General features: G+C 44.8%; 1 protein-coding gene across 1 annotated transcript; it reads right to left on the bottom strand.

The window, feature by feature from the left end:
• Positions 1 to 11,777, bottom strand: usp31 (ubiquitin specific peptidase 31). The gene is made up of 16 exons (XM_031862238.1): positions 10,591 to 11,777; positions 10,301 to 10,435; positions 9,875 to 9,969; positions 9,693 to 9,785; positions 9,359 to 9,494; positions 8,976 to 9,123; positions 8,715 to 8,895; positions 8,432 to 8,543; positions 8,139 to 8,233; positions 7,193 to 7,270; positions 6,266 to 6,395; positions 5,832 to 5,951; positions 5,047 to 5,272; positions 4,790 to 4,948; positions 3,221 to 3,373; positions 1 to 2,299 (listed from the first exon to the last, which is right to left on the bottom strand). The coding sequence occupies exons 1-16, from the start codon at positions 11,116 to 11,118 to the stop codon at positions 810 to 812; spliced, it is 3,879 nt and encodes a 1,292-aa protein (XP_031718098.1). The 5' UTR covers positions 11,119 to 11,777; the 3' UTR covers positions 1 to 809.
• Positions 11,778 to 12,208: the final 431 nt, after the last annotated feature.

The raw sequence follows: 12,208 nt of genomic DNA, 5'->3' as shown, positions 1-12,208 counted from the left end.
TGTGTGTGTGTGTGTGTGTGTGTGTGTGTGTGTGTGTGTGTGTGTGTGTGTGTGAGCATCAACCCAGTTTCAGTGTTTGTCCAGAGACTGTTTCTGCTGTTACGCTTCTCACCAATGTAGTTTTAAATGCTTGTAGAACAGCAGTGAGGTTTCAGCATCGACACCCAGCTCATTTCCATCCTAATCTGCAGAGGCGCAAACGATGCATTGTTGGTGCATACGAAGTGAAAAGGCTTCTTAAACCGTTAATGTTTGTAAATGCACGAGCTGCTGCTTTTTTAAATCTGCTGCCGTCGGCAGGAAATCTTGCAAACTAAACTTAATGTTTGCAGCTTTTCAAAGACATAACAAGCCTCCTGTCTGGAGGAAAGATAATTGGATTTCAAGATTGCAACAGGGAATTCTGTCAGCTGTCATATAAGCCTCCAGTACAAGCAATCAAACAGGTTGAGCTGTGCAGCTGAATGCAGACGGCATGCTCATGTACCCTAAAGGCCAGAAAGCATCGAAACTGTTTCGCTCCCATCAAATCCAGACCTACTGCTCAAGAGGTGTAATTGGTAACGACACACACAGATTTAAAATCTACCAACAAACTGTTTGGCACCTAAATGTGCAGAGGATGTACTTTATCACTGGTCCAGAAAAGAACACTCAAAGCTGGCCGCCAATATTCAAACCTCAAAGCCAGCTGGTGCAAAAGCATAACATCAGAAATGTGTCTCTTAACAAACACGTCTGGTTCTCGCTGAAACGTAGGCACAAAGAAAACAGCTGCGTTATGTACGGTCGATGGAACTACGGGTGCATCATTGAGGCCTCTTTGTTGTACGTGCAGGAGATTGCATGCTCGACGACAGCTTTCGGGAAGAGGCCGTCCTTTCTAGAGGCTTCTTCCCGTTAGAGGGAGACTTGAGACTTACTTCAGAAGTGGAAGACTTGGACTTGCCAACGTTTAATAGAGTGCGACTGAGAGAGCTGGGGGGCTTGGAAGACGCCTTTGTCCCTGGCTTTGACTCACCTCCATGCGTCTCTGTGGAGGCCTGTGAAGACACGGCGGCTCCCGTCTTTCCAGCATCACCGCCGATGTCCTTGGCTTGTCCGTTCTGCTTGCATGTCCTCTCCGAGGCTTTTTTGCCAAGCAGGGTGCTTTTCCCCAAATCAGCCGACCGGCGGCTTTCCCTTTGTCGGAGGGCGCTCTTGAAGAAGGACAAGCCTTTCTCCTCGGACTTGCTGCTGCGCTGCAGGTCTCTGGTGGAGACGCTGGGCGAGCGCAGGCTCGTGACAGAGGAGCTGCTGCTGGAGCTCCTCACAGATCTCCTCTCGGGCCGGCTGCCTTCCCCGCTCTTAGACAGGGAAGAGCGGGCTACCAAGCTGCCTCGGAGGCCGTCGACCAGGGGGCTGGTGTGCATAGAATCTCTGCTGTAGCTCCTTTCCACCAGCCTTTTGCGACCACTCGCGGAGCTCTTCTCGGTGACGCCGGAGTTCTTCTTTGCGGTCGGCGACGGAGAAGCTGAGGACTGAGGTGTGGAGCGGACGAATGGCTTACGTTGTGGCGTTACGGCTACAGGTTGAGCTGCCTCCTTTGTTTTGGAGGGAGTTCCACAGGGTGTCGAGGTGCTTTTCTTGGCGTTTACACTCTTTTCTTTCGTATTGCTCGCCTTTTTGCCTTTCACGGGAGTACTGGAAGACGTCTCAGCGGTGCAGGTCTTATGGGTTGAGCACAAACGTTTTTTGGAGGTTTTCTCTTGCTCCACTTTGCTGGAACTCTTTGAAGAGCCTGTGATTTCTGCCTTTGAGGCAAATCCTCCGATACTGCTCTTACGTTTCTGTTCTTTGGAGGGAGTAGCTTGGGCGGGGAGAATGTTTTGGTCTATAGCTGTTATCTGGTTGTTGTTCTCAGTTGCCTCATTTTTGGCGCTCTTCTTTTCCGCTGGAGTGGGAGCCCTGCAGTACATGTCTAGGAACCTGGTATTGTCGTCCTGGTCACCGAAGTTGCTCTCCATCATAGACAGAGGAGTCCTGCTGCCAAAGTAGCGTTCATGTCTACTGTAGCTGCCAAAACAGGAAGTGGAAACTTTGTCGTCGCAGGCCTCTCCTATCCTCTCCAGAGGAGGGGAACATCGAGAGTCCAGGGAGAACCGTGAGGGCGAGTTGGATCTCATGTGCAGCTTCGCAGAGAGAGACCAAGAGGGCTTCATGCCGCTATCGTTGAAGGCTAAAGGGCTAGCGAGGGACGACCTGGAGGACACGCTCTGATGCTGAATGCTCCTCACAAAAGGGCGGACCGAGAATCCTCCTAAAACAAAGAAACGTTAAAAAAATAAATGCTGTTAGAAAACCCTCAATAAACACATTTACAACAACAATTGTATTTAACTACATTTTCTAATTTGTTCCAAAAGTAAGTTGAAAATCTTTAGTAAACTTTAATAAATGAGTAAATAAGGATGTAAATCTCTCAATCTGTGCTACTTGCTGTCGTTCCCTTTGTGTGTGTGTGTGTGTGTGTGTGTGTGTGTGTGTGTGTGTGGGGGGGGGGGGGTCGGCTCCTAATTACTTGGTGCATTTCTCCCTGCTCGGCCAATATCAGCGTGTGATGAAACCCTTTAACCGGGGCTCAGGAGAGGACATTCTGATTCTTCCTAGACTTAATACAGACGTCAGTTCATCCACAAACTCTGGTCTTTAGGCTAATTTGAGATTTCTTTGATGCTTTAACTTTTCTGATTGAGTTAGATTGTGAGATTTGTTTCTCCAATTAAACATTGTGTTTTATGTGGTTGGGAACTGGCTCTCAGGTTTCTTCCCGATCAGCTGAAATCTTAGGAATCGGTTCCGCCACAATGACCACGAGCAATAAAATATTAACTTTCGCTAAGTACCGATGCATTTAAACATATTAGGAGTTAAAAAATGGTTGTATAGCTAAATATATTACATAATTTGGCAGCATTATCCGTAGTGATATATGTGAAAATAGCAGTCTGCCTGGCCAACATTGTTTTGGGACTCAGGAGGGTTAAACTGAAGCCCAAGCCAACACCGTCTCTATTGGGATTCACTCGCTGTGTCAGGGTTCCAACAGCACAGAGCTTTCGAGCATGTTCTCCTTGCTCATCCAGTCAGAGTTCCTGACTATAAACATCTCTGGGAAACCTTGGTACACAAGGCAGCACCACAGAGAAATACAATGTGACACCTGTAAACATTGTCTCACCATCATCTTCACTACGCTCTACTGGAAACTCCACCGACTCAGCCAGCGACGCCAGAGAGGTGCGTCTGGATGAGGCGCCAGAGGCCAAGCTAGCAGGCCTGCTGCCAGGTAACCTGTTGATCCAGTGGTCACACAGGGAGGAACTGGTGGAACCTGTGGAAAGACAATAAAAACTCCAGTTTCTTTCAAAGCTTCAGAGCCACGGTGAGGTATACTATCCAGTTATTTCTCTCAAAATATTGTAATTGTAGATACATGCACAACCTCATCCCACTCTGATGGCCCGTGTTAACGGCATATTTGTGTTATGTACACAACTGCTCTGTAACGATGAGTATTAATGTGATATCTCATTAGAAAGCTACGGTTCTTGTAATTCGATTTCTGCAAACCATTTCAAGATACAATAACAACAGCAGGTACAGTTAATCATATTTCGGGCATAATTTCACGTTCCGTGTCAACAGAGCGGAGATTTTGACCGCAAAATGGAGCCTACATTCCGCCGGTTAGACTGACACCTCATTTGACCCAATAGGAGCTTCTATAGCCCGGCCACAGTCTGGAACAGCCAACGAGAGTCCGCTTTGAAAGACAATGCCCGCCTCTCTTCTTTGGGTAAAGCTCGAGCCAATCGCAACAGATCCTGTTCACACTCAGGCTCCATATAGCCAATGAAATTACGAAGCCAAGGATATGCAGATTTATCAGATTGAATGCTGGGAAAGTTTTCAAAACTGCAATTGAAACCGTGACTGAGGTAACTGGGACAGATTATCAAGACCAAAGTCTGGTTTATGAGAACTTTCAAGAATCTGTGAAAGTTGACAATGGTTAAATATGATATAGTTAACCATACATCGACAGAAATAAACTGTAGTTTGAATTTCGGACACGTAGTTTATCGTAGTATATGCATTTTGACGTGGTGACGCGAGCCTGCGTTTTTACGCAGCCGCACTCTTAGTAAACCACGTGTAAAATATTAATTTTCTGTTGTATTGTTATCAAATTGTAACTTATACCAGGTACCATGACTCCATGGTAACGTAGTATTGTCTTTTCAGGCCTGTAAATCCCAGCCATAGATAGCTGCTGCCATCTGTTGGCCAAAACAAATCTAGGTGGAAATAAAATGCTTCTCTTTCACTGTGCTGAATACGCCATAGCTCAATGCTAGTAGCGCTTACAGTGATTCTGACTGATTGTGAAGAAACTTCAGAGTGTTGCCGTTCAATAGAGACTAAAACCATACATGTACTCCCAATGGTTCAATAAGAGCTGTCAGTTTACTTTGGGTACGCGGTTGATCGGCGTTTTAGGCAAATTTTACAGGAGTGAGAAGAGTTAAAGTCATAATGGCAAAATTCAGAGTCAGGCTTTACTCTTAAGATGTTTAGATTGGTTGGTTGGTTGGTTTCTCTCCAGTATTCAGCTCTAAACCTTCTGTCACAATGCTACTGTAGTATATCTTTGTAGCTATTGTTATAAAACTACACTTTGACTTCAAGACAATATGAACTCTAAATACAGCAGATATTTGGCAGAAGGTAGGAGACGAGTACTGACCAGCAACAGAGCTGTTGGCCGACCAGGAGGGAATAACCGTCCTCCGCTGGTAGAACAGTATGTAGGCCGTCTGCTGACACACGTCATCGTCAGCTACTGGTGAAACCTCACTGTCATCAAAGCAGTACCACTGACCATCAATGGAGTTCTTACAGTAGGCTGCGAGTGCGAAGGGAAGAATGGGTTAAAATTGGATGAACACATAACTATACAGTCTCATACAACATTTGAACCGGAACATTTGTTCACAGCATTACCTGTGTAGTGGCCTCCGTGCATGTTCCCATGGTGGTTGCACACAGCATACAGGTCATACAGGTAGTCATCAGGGTTTCTTCCCAGGCCATAAGGGCGCCTCCAAGGTGACCAATGGGAGGGTAAGCTCCAGCTGCTCTGGCTTCTCTTAACCACATGAGGTGCCATGTCCATGCCCATCAGCGGGAACCTCACCATGTTCTGCATCTTCACCCTCCGGTCCCCCTCCTGAAACAGAGTTCAGCATTATAACATCAGTATTTAATCGACTGCAGCCTAAAGCACTTCAGTCAGGTCTCACTTTATTTGGGTTTGATGAAAAGTACACAGTAGCTACAACCATTACTCGGGACTTTTAGCTGCTTGATTCACTGTTTTTGAGTGCCAGCCAGCTCTTTTCTCACAGTTAAGATAAACTTCATCAAACCTATAACAGGATACATGCTTCAGAAAATAGAATGAAATCTCTTAAACACTGAGTGGGGCTGGGCATCGTTAAAAATGTGTAAATGTTAGTGCAAACACGGTATTCAGAGTTTCAGGACCAATAAAACAAATATGTCTGGAGCGCCTTGGTAGCTGAGTTTTTACAATACATGCCATAAAACCGCCACGTCCCTGGTTTGATTCCGGCCTTAGGGCCTTTGTTGCATGTCCTATCCCTACTGTATATAGAACAGCAACATCTTAAAGCAAAATAAAAACTAGAGCGGTTCTTGTTCTTGATACACAGACAGTAGATGTGGTTCCACATTTCTATGTGAAGTGTTTGGTTGAGCTCAAATACCTGTCTGAACCTCTTGAGATGCAGTATGAGCACATCCGGCAGCGTCCACAGGCTGAGCTTAATGCGGCCCTGCTGCAGCTGCTGGCAGTGGGGACAGCGCCAGGCGTCGTCTGGGGCCAGCTGAAACACACACAGCCAGGCAGCATCCATCAAGGACGAGCTCCCACCACACCGCTTATAAAAGAGGCCTCACACGGGACAAGGGCCGGAGCTTTTCTCCTCAACACAGACCACAGTGTATACGTGGGCCTGTGCTCAGTATTTTCCAAACGTAGCGTTAGAAGTCAAATACACAGTAAAGACTTTTTTTGAATTTTAGCAGAGGAATGAAACACTGGTGAGGAGGAGACGTGTGAGGCTGTACTTCAAACTACTGTCTGTGCTGTCAGTGATCAACTGTGTTGTTGCGTGCATGTGTGCGGTCACAGTGTTACCTGCTCCTCCTTGGTGTAGAGCTGAAAGCACTGAGCGAGGGTGCAGGCCTGCGGCTGATGATGCTGTTCCCTGTGCAGATACACACTCTCAGCATCAGGAATGTACTCCTCCTCAGTGTGTCCGAACAGACTGTGGGAACACGGACCATTAACGGGTGTGTATGTGTGCTAACCACATAAAGTAATAAGGGATAAAATAAGAGCAAACATGTTGTTGAACTTCAAACTCTGGTGTTTACTTGTGGTTTCAAATTAAGACCATTTGTAGGTAGATTAAGCAATTTGATTTTTCAAAAGTAAATAATGTGAATAGCAGAGGCACTTCATAAGATGTCTAGTCCTGTAAAATGACTCCTGCGAGGATTTGCTTAACTCGACAGTTCCTGTAGAAATCCTGCATAATGCAGTGACCGTCGTCATCACTTCTTTCTGCCTCACCGTAAACTGCAAAGCTGTTTTCTTAACATGTGATGCGTGGGCACGCTTATGTTCTGTGAATGTGACAAGTTGTTTCCTTCTAAGTCAATGAGCAGTCGCATCATGTTGAGAAACAGGATTTGATGACGTGTCGTGGCTGTGACACACACCGCTGCAAGATTCAGGCCTGTTCATTAGTATTTGCTTTACATTAAAACTGATTCTATCACCTCAGCTGTGCTTTCTACATAACTGCTGACACGGACTATCTTGTTAGCCTGCCTGTTTAGGCATGGCCTTCAATAAAATGACAGTAATAACACCGTCAACGTCATGTCTACAAAGCACGTTATTAAAATGAACAGCGTGGTTTAATGTGGTTTGGTGTACGCAGTCTAGTTTCCAATGAAGATTACAGCAAACACATGTCAACACCTGGTTTGATTCTGTGCAGAACAAACATACTGTCGATAGGAATAAACTTATCAATAATGAATATTTTTCACTCACTAGTCCTTGGTCTCCTTGTCCCACTCCACCACAATCTTCACGTGTGGCGGCCCCCCTTGTCCACAGGACTTGTATGCTCTGTAGTGGAAACAGTGAGAGTGGGAAACAAACACTGAGGCAGGTGACATTTCATTTATGTCACTGTAGGCTAGAAAGAAAAGCAAAGTCGTGTGTTCCATGATCTACATGCAATTACAAGAAGTTGAAAACGGGATCAGTGTGAAGTAAATTTCTTTAGAAGATGGTTTATGGTAAATGAAATAATCTTCACTCTCAAAGATCAGCAGTAAATTCAAAGTTAATATTTATTTCTGCGGTTATTGATTTGTGTGCAAAACAGAGAATAATATATACAGAAAGATTCAAGTCGTCATGTAAGAACCCATTGATCAGTCACAACGTTGATTCATGCACCTCTACTGAGCAACAATCTCGTGACTTAAGTCGGTAATAAACCAAATGTGCTGAACTAGCATTTTTACAAACAGTTTAAATCATGTTTGGGCACAAAGCAGTGATGGTGCATATGTTCACAGAGAACATTAACCAGATGGATGTCATTGTTACCTAAACGTCATGCCCGTCTTTACCTTTTAGTGCGTGTGTACAGTGTTTGTTCGGAAGGGATACAGATCAAGATGGAAACAAGTAAAATACAGCTTCCAAACATTTGATTCAATATCAATATGCAAATTCAAATAGATTCTAGTATTGTTAAACAAAAGTCTGTGTATATTTGCCTCGTAACATCTACATTTGACTGACTGTTTTCCACCTTTTCATCACGAATGGCTGTTAAAGGCATTATTCTGTCAATGGGGTGAGATTTATGAAAGTGTACACAGTACACACAGCATTAAGGAGATGTACGTGTGTGTGTGTGTGTGTAAAAGACTTAAAAATCACAATATGATATATAGATGTTGTATTAAACAGCAGAACTGACCTGTCCACGGTTGGGTGACAGAGTGGTCGCTCATCTTGGGGGAGGAGGTAGGTGATACCGACGACGCCAACCACCCGGAGACTGAAAGGCCCGACCTATGCAGAGACACAATTGTCAGTGCGACTAGCTTATTAACACGATGTAATCAGAAAAACAGGGATGCCAGTTAATAATTTCACAAATAGTAATGTCACTCGTTTTGGAGGCTCATGTTTAGTTTGTTTTTCCTTATCCATCCGCTTACTGTGTGTAGCATCAGCTTATTTACTGCAACAGCGTGTTCCTCTTCCTACCTGAATGTAGACCCCTGGCCTCAGAAGATGACGCATTTTCTCCAGGATCTCTTTCTGTAGAGCGTCCCAGGTCACAGTGCGCTCCATGTACAGTACAAACGGCAGGCCGAACCTAAAGCATGTGCGAAGCTTTAGTAGCTCTTATTTCACCAGGAAGCTTTGAACAACACCGATAGCCCATTAACCCACTGCTTCCATTTGTCTGAACTGGTTATTGTGTTACAATGATGAGAAAGAAAACAGGTCATGTATCGCATTACATAGAATATTGTGACTGCAGTACCTCTTTCCTTGGTGGCCGGTACAAGCCCTGTTACACACCAGAAGGATCATTTTTTCTGGTCCCAGGTTTTTATTGGGTGATGCAGTTAAAGGGGTCACGGCCCCTTGCATGAAAGACGATGTCCTGCTGATTTCTGTCCCATATTTTAAGTTGTTATGATTCAGGTTTGCCAGAAGACTTCCTGTGAAAGACACAAACAAGGCTCGTATAAATTTAATGGGATATTTAATGGGAATTGATGAAATATTAAGTATAATTCACCTCTTTTTGTGCGTATGTTTTCCAGTTTGAAGGTCTCTGGTGTCTCAAAGGCAAATATAGAATCGCTCTCTTGAATGATGTCGAGATCATCGTCATCATCGCAAAATGAACGATGAAAACCATCATAGTACATTTCAGTCAAAACAAACTGAAAGAGAAGAAAAGAGTACATTTAAAAATATGGTGTCCACTTCGTTGAATGTTTCATACTGTCAAGCTTTAATCAATGTTAGCACTCAGCTGTTGCAGCCCTAAGGACAACTGTGTTTAAAAATCTCTTTCCCTGTATTGAGTCCTGCTCAGAGTTAGAACTGGCTTCAGGAACAGTGAGCTAACATAGTCTCCCTGTGAGACCCTGAGCCGATAGGAGACCAGAATAGTACCTGGTCCATTGGGATCTTGGTCTCACGTGTCACGGCATCTCTGAGGCGATAGACTGTGCTGTTGAGGGGAACAGCAACTCCAATCCTCATACAGTGAGAGTACTTCCCCTGGTACACCACTGTCACATACAGGGGCCTGGCAAAAACAGATAAAATACTTGATGTAAGAGAGGCTGCTCCTGCTGTAAAGCCATGGTTCACATGTATTCTAGTGGCAAGATGATTCTTCACTTTTTTTTTCTGAACTGATGACACTCCTAAAATGAACACACTGTTGTTTTGGTTTGGAAGTGAACTCCACTGATCACACCTCGTGCTCCAGAGAGGAACTCACCGTGTGTGCGGCAGTGGGATCGGTAAGGAGATGCAGAGGAAGGGGTCGAACGTATTGCTTTGCTTTTGGCAATGTGGGCAAGTAAGAGAAGACCTGTTGGGAAAAAAAATGTAATCCCTTAATATAACAGAGGGATAATGTGGCCATACTGGTTAAAAAGATTTACTGGATATAAAGCGTACCTGTACTGAGCCTGAAATAGTTCTTGTACAAAAGACCCGGCAGAGAGGGGGGGGGATGGCCCCTCTAAGCTTTGATCGTCTTCTTCAATGGGTGGCTGAACAAACAGGTTTTACTCGTCAGAATCATAAGTCATAAATAATACCAGCCTATCAGGTTCAGCAGTCAGGAAAAACAAGACCAGGCAAGTCTAGATCAGCAGGAATGTGAATGCAGCCCATTTGTAAAAATGCACTGAGTGACCGGAATCATTTAAACACCTGTGAGGTACAATGTCCTGCAATAACATCTGGGATAACTATGTTTTAGCTTCCCAGATATAAAGGATCGTATGGCTGAGCAATAAGAGGGGAATCTGCCACATGCAATCACTGCTTTTCACTAAAAACAACAACCGATGCCCCATAACACAAGTCTGGTAAACACACCTTTATAGCAGGCCTGATGTTGGGGTTGACGGTGTTGAGGTCCTCATGTACTCTGTCCAGCAGCCACAGCAGAAACTCCTGAGCGTCGTGCTGAGCATTCCCTTTAAACTGGGTGGCATTTTTCGACACAGCATTCTGCAAAAAAACAGCATGGTCCAAGGGTTACGAGGCATGCAATGTCTCAGCCCTGTTTATCCTGGAGTGAACTTAGATATGTTGATCATAAAGTATATCTTATGAATAAACGTGTATGTAGCAGTGTTGTGGGTAAATACTGATCATGCATTTACCTTAAAGTCCCTGCTATGCTGCGGGGTGTACTCAAACGTCCACAGAGCCCGCACGAGTCCTGACAGCTGCTCTGTAACTTCTCCTTTGGACAGAGGACCCTTCTTCTGCAGATGTAGTACGCCATTTGTCTTTGGTTTGCCCTCCTCCGGCTCCTCGCCTTTGTAGTGCTCCAGAACCAGGTACTCGGCGAAGAGTTCCGTGTTACTGAGGCACTGCAGAACCGCGTTCATGAAGCAGGTATTCCCGTGGTTTTTGAGGCCCGACACTCCAGGAACTCTCTCTCTTGACAGGAAACCCGCGAGGTCCCCATCGTCCATGGGCACATCTTTGCTCCCAGATGAAAAAGTTGAAAAGCCTCCATCGTCTTTGTCGTCTTCTGTTGGCACTTCAGATCCAACGTGTGATAACGCCGTCAGTGTCCTCAGGACTCTGCTCATAAAACTGCCAACAGAGCGGACAGAGCCTCGCCTGAAAAGCTTCTTGCTGAAGCTCGACTTCTTGTCCTTGATTGCGGCTTTGCAAGACATGATTCCTCTTCCACTGGACAACTCAGACAGATGTGCTGTAAAGAAGAAGAGCCATCTCCCCGGCTGCTCTCTGCTGCTCCATCTCTAAACATGTAGTCAGCACTGACTGCTGGCAACCTCAGGTGTGTTAGCTGACCTTAGCTAGTAATGCCATTTTAGTTGAGTGGTCTTCTTCTCAAGCATGCAGCTGTAACTGTGTAATTTCACTTGACGTTAGAATTCCGTGCGCTACAACCTTGCCAACAAACCGCCCAATGCCAATTACCTAATTACTTAAGAAGCGTAACAGAAACATTGCTACGGTCCGTTATTGATGTCTGCAACTTGCTCCAGGGTTACCTTGTTTTAGCGGTTTACCGCCCCGCAGCAATGAATCAACATCGGTTATACTGAAAGCGAAGGCAGCAGTGTTAGCTACTTAGCTAACGCTGGCGATAGCTACAATAACAACAAGAGCAGCAGAAACGGCAACCGACCGGTTCGGCCGAGATGTCCATGTTCAACCAGAAACTGATAGTCCGCCATGATTTGCAGGATATGACAGTTGAAGTAGAAAGCGTGTCCAAAAATTTGCTTAACCTCGCATTTGTCACATATTTAGAGGCATATTCGGGCTAAGCTAACAGCAGAATCGTTCTACTTCTTCTTCGTCTTCTTCTTGTTCATGTTTGTTTTGGCAGCTGGTGAGCTGGTTTACCACCACGTTAGTGCCACCTGCTGGACTGGAGTAAGAGCAGCAGCCTGGCAGTACTGCAGCCAGATACTCGTTGTACCGTCGCTGCTCTCACTAACCCTGTTCCTTTCATTCTTTCATTTAAATGCGGACCTAGCCAGCCATGTTAATGGCCAATAATTACATTGTGCAGACTGATTAATAAACAAATGTTGTGTTTTTTGTTTTTTTTTACAACTGCATTCATTTAAGGAAGGAAATCTGCAGCACCATATCACCAGAACAATATATACATGGATAATATATATCCTCAAACAATTCATTGCCATAACTTTGAATAGGCTGTTCTCTTATCCTGTTCATACTTAAAGCTATGAAAAGTAATGCACTTGAATTTGCATATAACCCACGTAATGG

The sequence above is a fragment of the Anarrhichthys ocellatus genome, unplaced genomic scaffold, assembly GCF_004355925.1.
Source record: "Anarrhichthys ocellatus isolate YVR2014 unplaced genomic scaffold, GSC_Weel_1.0 scaffold26, whole genome shotgun sequence".
NCBI lineage: Eukaryota > Metazoa > Chordata > Actinopteri > Perciformes > Anarhichadidae > Anarrhichthys > Anarrhichthys ocellatus.
This window is presented reverse-complemented; position numbering and strand designations above follow the sequence as displayed.

Excerpts from the sequence above, each read along its gene's own strand:
- usp31 (XM_031862238.1), bottom strand. The coding sequence starts at position 11,118 with ATGTCTTGCAAAGCCGCAATCAAGGACAAGAAGTCGAGCTTCAGCAAG. Across the intron at positions 9,970-10,300 it reads ACATCAGGCCTGCTATAAAG|CCACCCATTGAAGAAGACGA; the intron begins GTGTGTTTACCA and ends CTGTTTGTTCAG. Across the intron at positions 8,234-8,431 it reads GGCCAGGGGTCTACATTCAG|GTCGGGCCTTTCAGTCTCCG; the intron begins GTAGGAAGAGGA and ends GTCTCTGCATAG.